The 20,107-nt window shown below is 38.0% G+C and overlaps 2 protein-coding genes across 2 annotated transcripts in view; both read left to right on the top strand.

Moving 5' to 3' along the window:
- lpgat1 (lysophosphatidylglycerol acyltransferase 1) overlaps positions 1 to 6,207 on the top strand; it is a 46,935-nt gene extending 40,728 nt beyond the window's left edge. The window contains exons 7-8 of the mRNA XM_067417283.1: positions 3,680 to 3,786; positions 3,906 to 6,207. Of these exons, the coding sequence (XP_067273384.1) occupies positions 3,680 to 3,786; positions 3,906 to 4,057 (259 nt within the window). The 3' untranslated portion in view covers positions 4,058 to 6,207. The remainder of the gene's footprint in view (positions 1 to 3,679; positions 3,787 to 3,905) is intronic.
- Positions 6,208 to 6,537: 330 nt separating this feature from the next.
- nek2 (NIMA-related kinase 2) lies at positions 6,538 to 19,951 on the top strand. Its single transcript, XM_067417280.1, has 10 exons — positions 6,538 to 9,051; positions 9,137 to 9,263; positions 10,114 to 10,331; positions 10,414 to 10,654; positions 13,198 to 13,280; positions 13,403 to 13,529; positions 17,444 to 17,666; positions 18,817 to 18,871; positions 19,063 to 19,139; positions 19,454 to 19,951. Exons 2-10 carry the CDS (start codon positions 9,168 to 9,170, stop codon positions 19,663 to 19,665), a joined length of 1,332 nt encoding a protein of 443 aa, XP_067273381.1. The 5' UTR covers positions 6,538 to 9,051; positions 9,137 to 9,167; the 3' UTR covers positions 19,666 to 19,951.
- The last annotated feature ends 156 nt before the right edge of the window (positions 19,952 to 20,107 follow it).

Below are 20,107 nucleotides of genomic sequence, written 5' to 3'. Positions count from 1 at the left end.
GTTCATGGTTTGTTCGTGTTAGTTCAAAGTCCATTAACTAATGTTAACAAGATTTTAATAATGTATTAGTAAATGTTGAAATTAACATTTAACAAAGATAAGTAAATGCTTTATAAGTGCATTTTACTATTAGTTAATGTTAACTAATGTAGTTAACTAATGACTAGGCCTGTCATGATTACAAATTTTGCTGGACGATAAATTGGCCAAGAAATTTTTGTGATAAAAAATATTGTCGTTCTTGTCCTCCATTTTCATCTAAAATAATGATAATGGCATAATAATGCAGGTACACCTTTTCAAATATCAATAAACATTTATTTCTAAAGAATATTTAACACAAAACGGAACTATCCACATTTAGTTTTCACATTTGAACTATCCACAATAAATGAACAAAACAACCAAAAACAATACAAGCTTCACACTAAACAGGTGAAGGTAGACTCTCAGTCTGTTAACAAAAATGCACTTGAATAAATACCAAAACAATAAATAAAATGGATGAAAACTGCAACGGATGATTGTGTTTAAGGTGGATATTAGGGGTGGCCCGGTTCACAAAGGCCACGGTTCGGTTCGTATCACTGTTTTAGGGTTTTCGGTTCTGTACAGTTCTTGCTGTTTTTTATTCTTTTAATCATTAACAGTCCAGAATTTTTCTTCAGCATATGATATATAGCTTAATTATCCACAATTTAGGTTACACAATTTTTTTTTTTTTAAATATTGTGTAATCATACACAAACTGAACTTGACTTGACCATCTCCGAGGAAAGTTAGGTGAGATTTTGATACAGCAAGATAGAAGACATTGATTACATGCTTTTCATTTATATGGGGAAAAAATGATAATGTGTATTGCTATCTCTACAGGAACTTGTACCTTTTTAGCACACAAAGATTGAACATTTATCAAACTGCCAACTTTAGTGTAGCTTTAAGCCTTGTTTACTCAACGCATGCACATGAGTGCGAGGGCGCGTGCACCAAATTTGATGTCCTCAAAAGAGGAAAAGAGGACGTGTATATTCCTTCACACACAGACGAACGTGTCAATCTATTGCTTAATTAATGCATTGTGGAGACTCTTCATATACAGTTTACAATCATTGAAGAACATCTTTTGATCTAAATGAAGAAATAAAATAAAAACAAGAATTGATAGGTCAAAAAGCCCACTAATTGTCTATAAACAAAGCATCCGGCTGTCTTTGAGTTCACATGAAGAACAAGAGTTGAAGTTACTCGTCAGGGTACAGAAGAATACCATAATTCCTCAATTCAACTAAAGCCTTGCGCACACTGTGCGATTTTGGCCATAATTTGGCCGTCTGAGACAAATTTAGCAAATCCTGAAAGATCCTAGTCTAAAATCTGACATCTTTGCTCATTAATCGGCTGCCGGTGAACGTGTCAAACTAACGACCACTGAGATCAAATTTTACCTCAGACAAAATTCTGACAGTGTCAGAAGATTTGGCACACAATCCTGCAGTGTGACTTCGACGACGACGAGTCAAATATCTCCGTTTTTCAAGACAAACTATGACCAAAACTAATGCTAGAGATTTCTTTGTAGCCAGCATTTCAGTCCCGCGTGTAATGCAGCTCTCTGTCACCGAACGCGTCATTCATTGATTATATAAAACTCCGGACGAGTTTTCTTGTGCGCGTCCGTTTTTAGCGCGTCCTTTATTTTTTTTGCACTAAATGTTTAGATTTTTTACAATTATTGTATACTTGTGATTTTGTAACTTTTGCTGCTGAATTATCAACTAATCTAATTTATTCACCATCTATAGAAGTATTTTTGGCATAGATTTTATTGTATTATTTGTTGTTTTTCTTTATAATGAAGTTGATTGTTTAACTCACAAAAGAGTGATTATCAATTCAACACACTTTTTACACTCATTACACACCAAGTACAATGCAAGTGTCGGATACACTGGTGTAAAGCACACCACCACTGGACTCTGTACATTATGCCCTAATGTAGATCTAGTCTGAATATTTGGTTATTCATTTACTGATAGTAATTAAAGGAAGTTGCAATGAAGAGAAAAGCAGGTCTGGTCAGTCTAAAACTGTAACTTCAGTGTTGCAATATTGTGCCATTCAGTCACATCCTCTCTGTGCCGTTTGTTTTTGTTTGAGGCGTGTACATTTCCATGTTTGCAGTCAGTGGTGTGTTTTTATGTCTCAGCTGTCTGTGCAGAGGTTCGGGCAGCGTTTCAGCAGAAAGCTGCTGTCATTAGTTGAAGCGTTTCATCAGCACAAACACTGAACCTGTCTCGCTGCTCGCGGCTCAGAAGCGTAAAAAGCTGAGCTCGCCACTTCACCATGCTAACGGTGGGAGATCTGATGAAGATTAAGATGTGGAATCATTTGTGCTCCATGCTCGTCTGTTTTGTTGTTGTTGTTGTTAAATGTTCTCCCTCAAGAAAATCTTCATTGCCTTCCTAAATGACCTTCATTATTGAAAATTTTAATTTAGAAAATTTGTATGCTTTTTATACTGTCCTCATTTAATCATCCTCATCTCTCTCTTTCTCTCTCTCTCTCTCTCTCTCTCTCTCTCTCTCTCTCTCTCTCTCTCTCTCTCTCTCTCTCTCTCTCTCTCTCTCTCTCTCTCTCTCTCCCCCCCTCCCCCTCTCCCTCCCTCCCCTGCTAATTTGACTGTGTATCAAAAAAAAAGAGCGATACACTCGTCACCATTCGATATAAATCACAATACTGACCTCACGATACAATATGTATTGTGATATTTTAAGCCAAAATATTTTTAAAACTTATTTTATTTATATATATATATATATATATATATATATATATATATATATATATATATATATATATATTAAACTTTATTATTATTAAGATGTTATCAGTCAGGACCCACAAATATCCACCCATTGCATCATTATACATTATATTCAGCATTATATATAGTTGTTTAATGTAGTAATGTCACTGAAACTCTGTAAACATACATTTTTTCCCCTCATGCATTACTCGCGCATTACTCATTTTTTCCCCTCATGCATTGTTTAATTATGTAATTTAACATAACATAAATTATGTTTGTGCTTTCATTTTGAGGAGTGCCATTCCGGCAGCAGAATAAATCGCAAAAAGGCTGATCATAATGACTATTCCTAAACTACAACTGTTTGACTCATCCAAAAATTTGAATTCTGCATGTACATTGCTGTTTTTGCGCATCATTGAATCATTTGAATATCCGTCTTTACTACAGCATGCACACTGTGGTAAATCTTTTCGTCATATAAGCCACCGTGTCTTTTCAGAAGACTTGGATTTGGATTAGACACTCGATTAGTTATTTTTACGTTGCCTCTGAGACATTTATTGGGTCTTTTACATTTGAGAGGAATGGACTTTGGACAGCGAATCATATAGTTTACATGAAAGACACATATCGTCTTTTTAATTTTGCGATATATCAATTATCATTTGTAATGCTGTTTGTAATTCAGTCTGTTATGATTATTATTAATCATGCAAATTAATGTACTCTATGTTGGGTTAGATGGGGTGGCTGAGAATGCTGTATTGACCATTTGTCCGCATGGGATCTTAATTGGTCAGTTGTATCATTTTGTTTTTGAAAGTTTTTCAATCCTGTATAACGAATTCTTCTTCTTTTTATAAGGACATACCCTATAAAAGACGTCCCTCTGGAGTCAGAAGCACTGGCAGATTGGCTATATCAGAGATTTGTGGAAAAGGAGGAACTTCTAGCTCACTTCTACAAGACAGGTAGTTTGATAAGATCAAATTTAATTTCTTCAGATCCACAAGTTGTAAATATATTCTTCAACTAAAACTAAACTTTGCTGAAAATTTCTATGTCTTTGTCTATGTCTTTTGTCTCACAGGAGCTTTCCCTCCACTGGATGGCCAAAAAGAGATTCTCTCCCGAAATATGACCCTTGACAACGTTTGGCTGTTGTTCGTCCAAATGTTTGCCTTCGCCTCAGGCTACATGTGGTACAGCATTCTACATCACATCTACTGCTGGTTCTTCTGACCGCTCTGAGGAGACCGTAACGCGCAGGTCGGAGGAGGGAACGCCAGAGACAAAGAGCCCCGATTGCCATTCTCCTCTGCCGGATGGTTGAATGTACCCCGCAGGACGACTCAAGTTGCTGTATCCGATCGCGGTCCCCATCCTTACTTTGGACAGACACATCCACCCAATCCCAGCGGCCCATGCAGACATGCGTTTATCCTTTAGAGTTGCGTAGAACCAGTTCAACATGTTTACACATGTGCGCTCACATGCAGAGAAAAAGATTATGCACATCTAAATGTTTACTCATGCACATGTGAACACACCTTTTTTGTCTTGTTTTTTGTTTTTACTTACAATCAAAATTAGGCTCAGGAATAAGCCAGAGATAGATCTGTCACGCCCTCTCATTTCTCATGTCCTGCCACGTGAGCTTCCCCCCCTTTTTATCGTGAACTCCCAAACAGGATGACTGAATTTTTTTTTTCAGAGACTGCTGTCCTCTTTGGAAGAGCCTCCTCTGGCCTTCATTGCACTATGAATCCTCGTCGCCCCCTTCCGTGCCCCCAAACGGAATTCTTCTTCGTGGCTGTTTCGTCTCATGTTGACTGGATGCTGTTTTCTATGTGTATTGTCAGTATTGAAAGACGGTGGAACGATTGTGATGTTTACACTGACTGAAAGGGGATCCGGTCTTGAAAACATGTCGAAGACGAACCTGGTTCTTGTTTTAAAACAAGGAGACTGCATCCTCTGGGAGACTTTACACAATCAACGCCATACAGACACATCCAAGCGAACCACATGACTGCCACACGACCGATTCGATAGGACTAATACCCCTCCCCCTCCAAAGTTTTACAAATATTAAGCCATATGCTTATCTTAGGGTCAAACGGGGGGGCTGACATTCTACTGACTGAACTGTTGTGTTTGTTCATTGTCCTAAAAAAAAAAAAGATTTTAATTTGTTGATTTTTTTGAGTCAACTGGTCTCATTTCTGTAAATGTGACAGCATAACCTGCCTGTGTGATTGTGTGCGACTGCCCGTTTCTTTTTTCTATTTTTTAGATGCACATAATGCCTGGTAGCTTCATGTTATATCAGAGTGTTGGCAAATATCTGTTTAATAGTTGAGATTTTACTTTCTTTTTCCCCATTCTGTGGTTATTCTTGTACAGAAAGGAGTCTGAGTTGTAACATCCAAGTCGCTTTCTGCGTTTTTACTTCTGAAATATCATGAATGTTTAAGAAATACGGAGAAAAGGCAGTAAGGAGCTTCTGTCCCGGCAGGTGCTTACATTGCTCTCAGTATCTGAGCGTCACCTCGTCTGCCATTTGCTGTCTTCTGCGGCGATCGTGGGGGCTCATCTCTGTTCATCAAAAGAAACCGTCTTAACTGCTGCCACACAGAAGGGATCACAGGCGTAGATTCAGTTTTGTGCTGAGGCACAAAAGATTTTAGACTAGCTTTAGACTATCTTGAGGAGAATGGAAACATTTTCCTCAAGTTTGAGACAAAATTGCTTTTTTCATGTGTGAAATTGGATCTGCTTGTGTGTCGATGAGGATGAATGCCATGCTTCAGTCCGTCTACGTGTCAATGGAATATGGGCGAGGTCCAGCAATAATGTACTCAAAAATAAATGCCCATGTTGTGGCGCTCTAAAGAAATGATGCTTAGATGTACAAATTAGACATTTGTAGATGAAAACATTGCACCGTAACTGTCCTTTCCCCCCTTAACCGAAGCCATGTCATCTGTGAAAGTGAACTTTGTTTCTATAGCTTGCCAGATCGAAATGTGAATGATGCCAGAAGACTAAAGCCAAGTTAGATGCGGACTGCATTCAGAGCAGGCTACATCAACGTGCAACTTCACCACGAGGATCCCAGAGACTGGGTTCCTCGTTTCTTCCCGTTGTCTGTCAGATGGAGACGTAACATTGTTTTCCTAAGTATGGTTTTATGTTTTTTGTTTTTTTTATTTAAAAAAGAACAGTGTGAGGTATATATATATTAGCAATTTAACCAAATTACAATAGAATGGTCCATAATTTTCATTTTGTACTCCTGTTTTTCTCTTCTCTTCCTAGCTACCCAGCCATTTTACAACACACAAACTAATTGTGCTGGAATAAAAAATAATGCGCAGCAGTGACCCACAGACTCTTCTCTGAGTGTTATTGATCTGAAGCATTCAGCAGAGTCGCATCTCTCAATCTGTTCTGACCAGGCTTTTGGCTTTCAGGCCCTGTTCACACCTGGTATTAAGATGCGTCTTGTTTGATCGGATCACAAGTAGAAGAGGAAGACGTGTTCCTGTTTACACCTGGTGTTTCAATCAGTCTCTTTTGTCCACTTTCAACCACTTCTGTCCTGATGTATTTGAGGGGAGGGTCTATGGGTGGATAATTATATGGGCTTTTTCAGATCTAATGTATGAAATAAGCTCACGCAATTTACATATGAATATGCAAAAATGTGGAGAGAAGCAGCTCTGACAGCAACAAGACCACACCGAACATGATGTGTATTTTAGAAATCAGAAATGGTGTGAGAACATTGTGCTTTGTACATTTTTGTCATCTTCAAACCAAACTTTGGTCTTCAGCCGCCAAAGTTTATATCACGTCTGACTAGCGCATTTATCATAATGTTTGCGCATTAGGTCAGTAGGCGGCCTTTTGTGCCTGTTCGAATGCATTCGATCACATGAACGTCTACACTTGAGAAAGCAATTCGGTCGCATGTGTTTTCGACATCCTCGAAGTGGTTGAAAGTCAAAAAGCTCAAAACGTTTCACACCCTGTTTACACCTGTTTTTAGCATCGCCCACTTGTGATCCGATCAACCAAAGCGCATCTTAATACCAGGTGTAAACAGGGCCTCAAAGTCAATGTGAATCTTCACAATAACATGCACAGATGAATCATTCACAGTTAAACATGGATCATTAATTAGATCAAATTAGGTATTCTAACAAATGCCTCAGTTGCCTGTGTACATTGCACTTTGTTCAATAGAACAAACAGATTTTGACATTTTTGTGACTAACATACAAATCGGTATAATTCAGCAACAAAAAAAAACAAATCCAATCTCCTGAGCGAAATGTTAGTTAAGAAGCATTATCTAGCATTACCACATCATTAAGCTAGTTCAACACACAAATCAACAATACAGTTGTCATGGAGTCTGTACTCTAAGTAGAAAACCATTTTCTGAAATTGACACTTTTTTTAGGAGCTAGTATAATTGACAAAAAAAACAAGTATGCCCTATTTTGTACCCTATTCATTGAAACCAATAACAATGGTTACTTACAGTATGTTCAGTACAATTACATCTAATATATGTCTTTTTGGTAAATCTTAATTGTGAACTAGTTTTATGGAGGTTGACTAAAGCAGCATTCTTGAACATGTGATCTTCACATCACGCAAAGGTATTATGATGAGTGAAAGTAAAAGACTAATGGTGACAAATCTTTCACTCCTTAAAAAGGTAAAGTTTATTTTGTCCTTTCATCCCTGCTGGGAACGGTTTTATTGGTGAAGTAATAGTCATTTACACCAGAGCTGTAAGCATTCAGTACTTTTGGAAAATTTCACTGTCCACGAATACTGACATCCTGTGGGGATTTTATGTTTTTCATGTATTTCCACAAAGCCAATAACTAGTCAGATCTGTTTTTTCATCTGCTGCACGTTAGTTCTGGAATGATTGTATTAATGCCTAGTTTATAACCAGCTGAACATAATATGAGAAATTAGTAAAGCCATTATAGTTAATGTCTAAAGTAAAATGATAAAGTTGGAAGGTCATGGCATGAAGCAAACGTGGAGATTTCCGGATGTACTGTGCTTTCACTGATATGGCCTTTACAATAAGATTGGAAGGATACAGATGCACATCCATAAAACCCTTACCTGTGACCCATAATGGCTCTGTTCAAATTAAATTAAGTTGTCTTCACTGTCTCGCTGGCTATAAAGCCAAACCGAAACTCGATATGTGAAGACTTTGGGCTGAATCTAGGCAACTTTGGTCCTGCCACACCCAGACCTGACCAACGCGATAAACACACTGCTGCCACCTAGCTGACGAACAGTCGATGTGCAGGGGGTCTACCCAGGAGTAACTTATTTTTATTCAAATCAAGCTAATAATATTCGAATCTTACGCGTCTAAAGACACTCCAAGAAATATGTCAAATAAATAAAATAAGTTTGAAAAATTTGCTAAAGGCCATCTCCCTCCCAAAATATTTAATTTTGTAAATCGTAATTGTGACAAGTAAAAAGTCATTATTATGAGATGAAAAGTAGACAAATTAACATTAAATTGAGACAAAAAGGTGGTTCTAATAGTTTTACCTTTATAATGATTTACCTTGGTCATTATTTTGTCACCATAATTTTGACTTTCAATGTCAATTTCGTTGTTTTTTATCTCATAATGATAACTAATTTCGATTTTATTGGTATTCAAAATGTAAATGTCTTAATCTGAATGACCTCTCACAATTTTTACTTTTTGTATCAATTATAACTATATGCTGCTTCCTTCGAGTAATGTGCATTGGGACACTTTTTTTTGTCTTATTTGGAGTATATGGGATTCCATACATTTGCGTTGTCTAATTTTGATTTTATTTTTTTCATACAATCTATGGTCTACTCTACCCTAGACCGTAAAAAATACCCTCGTTAGAAGCCGCCTGTGCCTTTAAGAATTTCTTCCCGCTGTTCCCGGGCGTTCTCGCGGTTCTTCAGCACTTGGCAACGTGCACGCTTGTTCCTTATACGGACCAATAAGATCACATCTAGTAATCCAGACCAGCCAATCAGAATCCACAGTTTGTGCACACGTTTGAAAATCAGCTTGCGTGGTTCTCGTCTGTTTGTTTCTCTCTCATTCTCAACACAAACAAGAAACTATAACGTTTTTAAAACTAAAACAGAGTCATAAATATATAAGACAGCACCCCAGCAGTGAGTGAATTAGAGTAAGTGAACGGTTTGAATGAATCCTGCTGTGTTTGTTAGTACGTTTTGCCCCTCAATAATCTGTGTAACGTTATTTGTCTGAAGTTTGGACTTGCTGCAGCTGTTTGTGTGCGTGATGCCATCGAAAACTGAAGACTATGAGGTGATGATAACCATAGGATGTGGATCTTATGGGAAATGCCAGAAAGTCAAGAGGAACTCAGATGGAAAGGTGAATAAAATACAGATTGAAACTGTATAGCGTGAGCAGTATGGTAACGTTATTTTGATAGCAACTATTGTCAACCTAGAAGGTCATCCATTTGAGCTCTCATGTTTATTTATTAAAAGTTAAATGTATGATATGATAACGTGTGTTTATTATTTAAATGTATGTAGCCAGGGACAGAGTGCAAGCTTATGTCTTTAACATATTTGCAGAATCCAAAATATTTATATTCGGATGTCAAGCCTTTCTGATGTAATTTCAAATTTAGCATTTTAATGAACAGTCGAATTTAGCATTTTAATACTCATTAAACCATAACAATGAACAACTAAACAAATCAAAACAAAAGACTAAATACTACAAAAACAGGTTGTAAATGTCTACTTTTTTGTGTGCTGCTTCTCATGTGCAGTAATTATAATAATTAAAAACACTATACCAATTAACTGTATTTTGTTTAATGTATTGTGAGAGTATTTTAAGATTTGTATTGTTTATCAAACAAAATCGGGACGTGGGTACTTATTTTAAGTATTTTTATTTAAAAATTATAATCAAAGTGCTTTATGACTACTAAAAAAATGATGTTCTAAATAGTGAATGTGTGTAGTATAAATATATATTCCATACCTACTACGTTCACGGTGTTCTTATCATGTGACCTACCAGTGTCAGCTGCATCACTGTGTACTGTAAATTCAGGCATGCTACTTTTGTCACATACTATTTTTCTCCTACTATATAAGTAGGAAAGAGTGATTTCGGATGCAGCCCTGGTGACTTGTGATAGCATTGGAGTGATTGGAGTCTCTTCCAGCTGGTTAATTTTCACCGTGTTACCTGATCTCTTTAGGTTCTAGTTTGGAAGGTGCTGGACTATGGCACAATGGCAGAGGCAGAGAAACAGATGCTGGTGTCAGAGGTCAATTTGCTCCGTGAGCTCAAGCACCCAAATATTGTCCGATACTACGACAGAATTATAGACCGGACGAACACAACGTTATATATAGTGATGGAGTACTGTGAGGGTGGAGATCTCGCCAGCCTCATCAACAGATGCATCAAAGATAGGTAAAATGAAGCTACTGTTAAGCTGTGCAACCAAGCTGTTACAGCAATGATTTTTACATTTATTTTCATACTTTCTCTACAGACGATACCTGGAAGAAGAATTCATCCTGCGTGTGATGGCTCAGTTGTCCCTGGCGTTAAAGGAGTGCCATAGTCGAAGTAATGGCAGCAGTACCGTTCTGCACCGTGACCTGAAACCTGCAAACATCTTCCTGGATGTCAAACAGAATGTAAAGCTTGGCGATTTTGGTTTAGCTCGGATACTGAACCATGACACAAGCTTTGCTAAAACCTTCGTTGGAACTCCATATTACATGTCGCCAGTAAGTGTTCTTAAACAGGAGTTTTCTTATACGAGTGGATTTTCCTGTGGTACATTTATTAAGATAAGTATTTAAGTGTGTAAGAGAGAAAATATAATGAAAGTCAGCTTTATTTATATAGTGCTTATAAATTGTTTCAAAGCAGCTTCACTGTAGTAAAGGGGAAACAGAACCAGTGACGATAACTTTAAATGTGAGAGATTAAAATTCTGCTGTAAAGTAGCTTATTCAGTTCATGTTTGTTCAGTATAAATGTAACTGAAATTTAAAAATAAGGAAAATAAAGATTTTTAAAAATTCCTGGGTTGTGAGATTACAAGGGAAAAATTAGGTTCAGGAGAGACAAAGCGATAAGTTCACCCAGCATTGAAAATTAATGTATCCCAATGTTGTTCCAAAAATCTACTTTGGCAATTTTACATTACACTGAAATTGCTATTAAAAGGTGCAGTGTGTAGTATTTATGAGGATCTATTGACAGAAATGCAATATAATATACACAACTATGTTTTCAGTGGTGTAGAAAGACATTGCATAATGTACCGTTATTACCTTAGAAGAGGGCTGGGGATTTTTCAAAATCTTTTGACCCAGTGCCAGTTTTGATACCGGTTCCTAACGATACTTTTTTCGATACCATATGCAACCGACTAGCAGCACAAGCTAACATACATAAAGTTGTAGTCAACGTTATTGGGATGTATTCGGTTTTAGTGAAATTACACTTATTTGTCAAGTATTTCCCTGAGCACGATTGTCCCCCCTCCCTTCTTCCTCCACGGCCTGCACTCACTTTTGCACTTAATGTACGCTTGCGTCATTCATGATGCAACTTTTTTCTTGAAAAAAAAAAAACAGATGGAAAGCGCTTTCACTAAAAGACTGGCTAATAGATTTATCATTTATGCCGCGCAGCAATTTTCACTTGACTGCACTGCACGTATCAGAAGATTATTAAGGAGGCAGCTGACTTTGATGGAGGAATTTACAGCTTTACTCACAAATTACAATTCATGTTAATCAATAAGGTGATAACCAGGACCATTATAAACCTAAATACATACTTTATTTAATCGAAAAGTGTATCCAAGTAGTAATAATTTGGTGTTTGCTGTCGTAATGAGGACCGTAGCACACAACTATTCCGTGTTCTGGTGCGGTTAGCGCTCGCTCTGCACACAAACCACGCTTGAGCCCAACCGACCTGCGCTCTGGCCCACGGCCAAACGGAGCACTCACACTTGTCAAACAAACCAGGCTTCAGGGCTCAAACGTGCTCGGGCACAGTTCAGAGCGCCTAGTGTGAGTGCACCGCCGCCTTATCGCATATGTTGCACTTTGCTGACTCAGCATCCACTTTTATAAAGTGTAGCCACATTTTAGACCTCTTTGGCATTGTAAAACAACATGAAAAATATAATAATTGTGTTGTGTCTAGTGTGACTGCTGCGAGTATCTTCAGAAATCCTCCCTGTCACGTGGTGGTGGACAGCCAATCACCAGTGCTTTAGGTCCTTACATGCAAGTATGCTACAGGCTCACACAGACACAGCGAAATTTGGCACCGAAAGATAATACATTTTACGATATCTGAGTTTTTTGTTCGATACCATAAAAGTATCGCCGTTTGGTGCCGAGCCCTACCTTAGAATGAGCCATTTCTATCTCCATTCACATCGGGTTCCCTTACAGTGAAATCGCCATTTTGCGCCGTCATGTTTCTTCAGTAGCCCTAAACGAACAAACTTCTCTAATGAGTGCTAGTCACTCTCTGCTTTCTCCAACTATGACATTTTTGTCCTGTGTCGGCCACCGTTAACCTAGAAATCTCTAGCAGCAAATGTAAATTGCAGCCAGGGTCGTCTAGCAACTTAGCAACTGTTGGCTTACAAGCTTGAAAACCAAACTCTAGTCAGGCCAATCACATTGTGTATAGAGTCGGTGGGCAGGCTTAACATAATGACTGTCGAGTTACAACCACCCAGTGTAAATTCCCTGCTAAAAGGAAGATGTGCTTGGAGCTTTGCCGTCTGGATATGGCAAAGGTTTAATCTATCAAATTAACTATGAAATTTCAAAGTAGAGAGAATATATATATATTCCGATAATTTTTAACTTTGATAAATCTGTTTTACAGTGTATGACTTTCTTCTGTGGAACATAGGAGATATTTTAAGACTTCCATTGTAGAGAGGGGAAAATCTCACAATATCTTTTATGTTCTTCTGAAGAAATTAAGTCATAAAGGTGAGTAAATGATGACAGTTTTCAATTTTGGACGTTCCATTTAAGTGCATATTTACAGACAGAGGTTATTATAGATGCCAAATGGGATGTTGAGATTTTGGAACCAACCCTTCTCAGGAACACTCTTGAGAAACTGGATTGACTCCCACTTTTCCAAACAAGTTCTCCTAAAGTTTCTGTTGGTCAATGTTCGTCTTGGCATGCATATTTAATTATTTGTTCCACAGTTCCATCATATTTCATTGTCAAGACTTTGCTTTTCCTATTTAATTAATATTTTCCTCTTGCATTCACAGGAACAAATTAATCGTATGTCCTATAATGAAAAATCAGATATATGGTCATTAGGATGTTTACTCTATGAACTATGTGCTTTATCGTAAGTATACATGTTATTGTTGTTCTCTCATATTTTTACTGATTACACTATTCTCAATTACCTCCATCTGATTGTGTGGTTATTTGCAATTGTGAAACTTTTGTTATTCTTTCTTTCTTAAGTCCTCCATTTACAGCATACAACCAAACAGAGCTGGCCGGGAAAATCAGAGAAGGGAAGTTTAGAAGAATACCATACCGATACTCAGAGGATCTGAACATGCTCCTTTCAAAAATGCTGAATTTAAAGGTAAACTATTTTTCAATTAAACTTGTCAGTGAATTTGGATTCCAGAAATTATTGTTAACTACTAGCCTCGATGCCAGCTGAACTCAGTCCCGCACACAACATTTGAGCTGGGGCAGTTCGGTCTGGACTTGATTAATAGAGGAGTAATTATGCGTGAACAGAAACAGTTCGGACCAATCAAACTGTCAAGGCAGGCTGTAGATGATCATGGACAGATAATGAACAGTAACGTAATCATCCATGTCATCAAAGGCGCTTGGGTTGAATTTGTTCAAACTCTAAATGGAGAATTTGTTCGTATATGCATTCACCTTCACTTTTTTTCTCAGAAATAATGATCATGTTGGTAAGTACTCTGTGTATCCTTCAATTCTTTTTTTTTTTTTTACAACACCGGCAAAGATTGTTTATTGATTCCAGTGTGCGTGCAGACAAGGTTGCCAAGTTTTTACAACAAACTACTAGCCCAAAACAATAATTTATTGGGGGTGTTCTCCAAGACAAAATGGTGTTTGGGGATAAAATGTGTTATTTTGGCATGGTTGCCTGCTAAAATTTGCATTCCTGGGTCTATATATCACATAATTGAAGTTGCTTTAACCCGCAGACATGGAAAACAACCCTCGGGCAAACTGTGGACTTGGCAACACAGTCCAGTTGAGTTCTGTTGACATTTGACAACTAAAGTTATGCGTCGCGGTCTATCCAATTGAAGTCTTTCCTGGTTCGGTTGAAACACACCCCATAATTAGAGCCCAATGGAGCAGTATCAGACTCATATTCTGACTAGAATTAAGTATGACAATGTCAGGCTAATTAACTACCAGAAAGTTGCTGAAATGCGATTAGTTGAAAAAATACTTTTTTCAGCAATTGGTCAGTTGGGTGACTGGGTAATAACAGACTTTATGGGAAGATTGTGCACTCTAATTACCTATGGATGGGAAAGAGTGCAACCCCCAATATGGCGAATAAACCCTGCCTTCTAAATAAGACCCCATAGCTAATTAGTGAAGTCATTTTCGCTGCAGTTAGAGGCTCTGTTTGCTATAGAAACAAGCAGTGTTCTGAGATGCGCGCTTAAACTGTGTATGCGCACAAGCTTTGTCCAGGCTGAAAAATGTTTTTTGCCATGATTCGAGCATTTAGAAACAACTTATTTGTTTAGAAACAACTGTCTTGGTTGTTAGATTTCATTGGTCATGTCAAATATGAAATTTAATCATAAGCTTGTCAAACAGTTTTGAATAATGTGAAGTTTACCCATTTAAAGAGATAAGGGCTGCACTTGCATGCTAAGAGAGGCATGTCAAAGATTGCCGCAGAGTAAAATGACTCATCCGAAGAGATTTTGGTGGTGATAATAAAGGGAAGGTAAGATTTGAATTGAACTCTGAATAGCACTTCTGAAAACAATTTCAATGAGTTTAAAGGTGCAGTAAGTGATTTCTGATTAATGTGTTATTTGAAATCAGTACTTAAACACACACCCCTCCTTCATTGCTCTGGTCCCAAAATAAATAAAAAATACATGCTTGGCTAGGCCTGTCGCAATAGTCAATAAACGAATTATACGCACGATAAAAAATAATCGAACACACCAAAAATTAATTCCGGCTGCGATAATTTCCATTTGAATGCTTGTTTGTTTTCCTTGTCTCTCTCGCTGACTGTGCGCGCCTCGTCCGTTTGGGGAGGAGTTTATACTCAACCCGCAGACTGGGTGCGGCGTGATGAAAGGTCATGCTCGGTCAGATTAGTCTGGAACTCATGCTTCTTCAGTTGCGGAGCCACAAAGTTACAAAACTTACACGTCCACACCGCCAAGCGAAATGGGGTCTCGCGCATTCTGTGTTGACATCAAATTTGCCATGCTTGACCTCGTGCAGATGCATCAAGTACAAACAAGGCTTAAAGCCACACTGAAGTTGGCAGTTTGATAAATGCAAGTTAATTCTTTAGTTCAATCTTTAGCCCCGTTTCCACCAAAATTACCCGGAACAATTTGTACCAGGAACTTTTTTACAGGAACTTTTCTTCCCCCCAGACCTGCAACTGTCTGCGTTTCGACCGCGATCTAAAGTTCCGTGAAGATTAGGCAAATTAGTCCGGTGATAGGACTGCGCGCGACTGTTCCTCCAAGTCAGTGAAGGACATGTCTTACTGCAGTAATCATTTTTGTGTGTACCGACTGAAAGATGGACTATTTACATGAGACGTTATCGAAACCGATCTGTTGTTTACATGTGAATGACTTTCAATCACAATCATTTTGTCACATGCAGTTTGTCTGCCGCATCAAAAATGTCAACGCTGTTTTCTCCAGCAGCTGGATTGTGTTTACTGTAGCCATAGCAACTCTTAACGGCCACCAGGACTAATACAGTATTATATATAGCTATTTATTTGTTGTAAAGTGTAATAATCATCTCAGAAAAAAATGTTCTGTCAGGCGCAGTTAAAGTAAAAACTGCCTGGGGCAATATACGCTGTGTCATTACTCCAACATTATCTTCATAACTTACGAAATAAAAAGTTTACCCCTCCGAAAAATTAGCTTTCCTCTCTTGTCAACATGAGCGCAGCGCGCGCTGTCACGTCATGTAAGGACGCACACTTAAAAGTAATCGGTCAGGTCGTTTACATGGTGAAAAAAAATTTATAACGAGTATGGAAGAGATTCAAGCTGTGCTGCTTTTGCTGGTTATGTATAGGTTTACTAAGGTAATTAACAACGACAGAAAAGAGCACTAATATGCAGATTCAGCAGCATGCAGCATATTCAGAAAGCTTGTAAAGCTAGATTTAAAATGACAATGTATATTATTATCAGCTATTACGGACATTACGTGGCGCTCGCCATTAGACAGAGCGCAAGACTGATATTTACTGAACGAGACTGCACCCTACTGCACCTCGCAAGACTTTTAAAAATGCCCGTTGAAATAAAAGGCTGCGTGAGCTCAACCAATCAGCATGTTCAGCGCCCAAGTCCCGCCCTCGAAAGTTCCTGAACTTTGAAAAAGTACTACCTCGCGAGCAGGGCCGTTTGGAGGGGGAAATATTTACCAGGAACTTCATTTAGACCCTGGTTCCTGCGGTCTAAACCCACGAAGTACCACCCAAAGTTCCTGGTTCCTGGGTAAAGTTCCTGTGGTGGAAACGGGGCTTTTGTGTGCTAAAAAGGCACAAAAGTTCCTGTAGAGATAGCAATACACATTCTCCTTTTTTTCCCATATAAATCAAAAGCATGTCATCAATGTCTTCTCTCTTGCTGTATTAAAATCTCACCATAGCTTTCCTCAGAGATGGTCAAGTTCAATTTGTGCATGATTACATGATATAACTTTTTTTTTTTATTGTATCCTAAATTGTGGATAATTAAGCTATATATCTTAAGCTGAAGTAAATTTCTGGAATGTTAACGATTGAACAAGAACCGTACAGAACCTAAAACCCTGATACGAACCGAGGGTTTTGTGAACCGGGCTACCCCTAATATGCACCTTAAACACAATCATCTGTTGCAGTTTTCATCCATTTTATTTGTTTTTGGTATTTATTCAATTGCATTTTTGTTAACAGACTGAGTCCATTGGTTTTGTTTTTGGTTGTTTTGTTCATTTATTGTGGATCTTTAAAATGTTCCTTTTTCAGTGCTGCTTCTAATTGTTTTTCTATGTAAAAGGGCTAGAAAGTTTCGCCCCGCATCTCAAGTTAAAAGATGTTCAACTTAAAAAAAAAGAAGAAGCTTTTTTTCTTTCTCTCTGCAGCTCTTGTTTTTATACCCAAGAACACATTCTGTGTGAATGGCCATGTATTATTGTTAGAATTAAAAAATATCAACTAGATTTTTTTACATTGTGCAGCATACAGGGCAATACAAATTCTCATTAGCGCTTCTCTTCTGCTAGGATTATCTGAGGCCCTCAGTGGAGTCCATTTTGCAGAATGGTTTGATCTCAGGCTATGTAGCCCAGGAGCAGAGGAGACTTCAAGAGAAGCAGCGCCGCAGATCTGTGGACGTAGAGCAGCCCAAACACCCGGAGCCGTCGCTTCAGGCAGAGCTACGGCTTAAGGAGCAGATTCTACGTGAGCGTGAACAAGCCCTCAAAGAGCGAGAACAGAGACTAGAGCGTGAGTTCACTCAGTATTTCTTTTGGCCTCTTTACACCTGGAACTAAAATCTTTCTCGGGTAATCCAATCACAGTTGGTCAGGTGAGAACAGGTGTAAATAGGCTTTGTAGTTAAATGATGGTCGTTGGTAGGGCGTTTCCTATGTGAAACCCAAACAGAAAGTGCTTTTGAGCTCAGTGTTTTGAATTACTACTTTGTTAAAGGGATAGTTTGCTTTAAAATAAAAATGGTCATATTTACCCTTATCCAAACCTATTAGACTCTTGGATCGTGATTGCAGTTTCAGGTTTGGCCACAATCTTACATACACTTCCTTTAAATGCACAATTAAAATGAAAGACTCACAGTATCTAACTCCCGGTCTAAACTATTTAAATATTGAAGTTTATTGTCAAGTTCAGATTAGTTTTATTTCTTGTCTCAACTGCATCCGTCCATTTATTTTTGATAGAGAGCGTGTAGAGGGATTAATATCACTAGATATGATTGGGTACATTAAACTGAGATCCGGTCACAGTGTCCTCACTTCCTCTGGACCAGGACACACTGAACGGATTTTGTGTGTGTGTGTGTGTGTGTGTGTGTGTGTGTGTGTGTGTGTGTGTGTGTGTGTGTGTGTGTGTGTGTGTGTGTGTGTGTGTGTGTGTGTGTGTGTGTGTGTGTGTGTGTGTGTGTGTGTGTGTGTGTGTGTGTGTGTGTGTGTGTGTGTGTGTGTGTGAGTGAGAGAGAGAGCCATGCAGATACGGGTCGCATGTTAATGACGAGTGTAAATGCAGTTAAGGTCCTTAGGATTACTAAAAAAGCTTTTAGTGTTTTGGCATGTAATTTTATTTGTGGTATATAGGGATTGTCTCTCTTCAGAAGACTTGGATTAACTCATGTTGATTTCTTTTTATGAACTGTTTTGAAGGATCAAGGTTTTTGTTATATGGACTTTCAATGAAAGGACAAATCTATCAGGTTTCTATTAAAATCTTTATTTACACCTAGACGTTTTAAACTAAAGACTTGTAGGTTTGGAACAATGTGAGAGTAACTGATGACAGAATTTTTACTTTAGGTGAGCTAACACTTAACACCTGGAGACATTTCGTTCAGTGAGCTTTTGGTGTGGCTGACCTTTCACATTTTTTTTTTTCCCACTTGCAGAAAGGGAACAGGAGCTGTGTGTCCGAGAACAACAATCAAATGAAAAGATGGCCAGGTAAATACACTGCTGCCTTTCCTTAACTGGTCAAGTGAATGCATTATAAAATGAGCAGCTAATATTAGTAGTGGACTGCACAACACAGCTAGCTATAGCCTTTGAACACTTGTTCATGTATGGTATCATGTTGCTGATACCATAATTCATCCATAATTCATAATTTCGTCTTTGTAATTCATCTCTAACAGAGCGGAGAGCTTGTTGAAGGCCTATAATTTGATCCGCCAGCAGAGGGTGCTGTCTGTACTCAGTGCCAGTGACACAGGTAGAAGACCATTTTGTGTAAAAGCGGTTTAAAAGCATGCTTTATAGTAAAGTGACCATTTTGTTGTTTTTCTTCATGTATGCGTGTATATATATATATATATATATATATATATATATATATATATATATAATATATATATACATACATACATACATACATACATACATACATACATACATACATACATACATACATACATACATGCATGCATGCATGCATGCATGCATGCATGCATGCATGCATGCATGTATGTATGTGAGCTGTACACAATGTAGTTACAGCCTTGAAATTGAATTTTCAATTTTCAACAGAGAATGAAGAGAACGTCTCCCCAGGAAAGAAAAGGGTTCACTTTGCAGGAGACGGCAAGGAGAATGGCAGATCTGAGAACAGGATGATCACTAAACCTACTGAACAGTGTCTTGTAAAGCGATCCCAATGGGCAAATGTGCGCATCCAGGCCCTTGGTGAAGAGGGGAAAATTTACCCAACAAAGCCCAGAGAAATGCAGGGCATCCGCTAGTCATGAACGACAGTTTGCTGCTGAAAGCAGTGCATTTGTGTGGTCAATCAGGTCGAGTTTTTTTTTTTTTTTTAATTGTGTATATTTGGAAATAAGATTTCTGCTTTTATTTATTTGCTGCAGCATTTGTACAGTATGGTGGACAATACTTCATTTAATGGGCATAACACTGGACTTTTTTATGATAATGTGTTGTATTAGCATTTTATAGATGGGGAGCTAGTGTTTTTTATTTGGATTGACTGTTTTTTTTTGTTTTTTTTTTAATAAAGAAATTAAAATGGTAGCCGTTTGGTTTTTATTCTTCAAAACCATTCTTTGATTTTAGTTTACAAAATGGTGGAATACATTCTTATTCGGTTTAAGGGGTATGCTTAATTTAGTAGTGTATTTCTGCACTTTGTTGACGGTAGCCATGACTTCCATAGGAATTTTTTTTTTC

Source organism: Pseudorasbora parva, chromosome 15, assembly GCF_024679245.1.
Source record: "Pseudorasbora parva isolate DD20220531a chromosome 15, ASM2467924v1, whole genome shotgun sequence".
NCBI lineage: Eukaryota > Metazoa > Chordata > Actinopteri > Cypriniformes > Gobionidae > Pseudorasbora > Pseudorasbora parva.
Note: the sequence above shows the minus strand (reverse complement) of the source record. Positions and strands in the feature narration are given on the sequence as shown.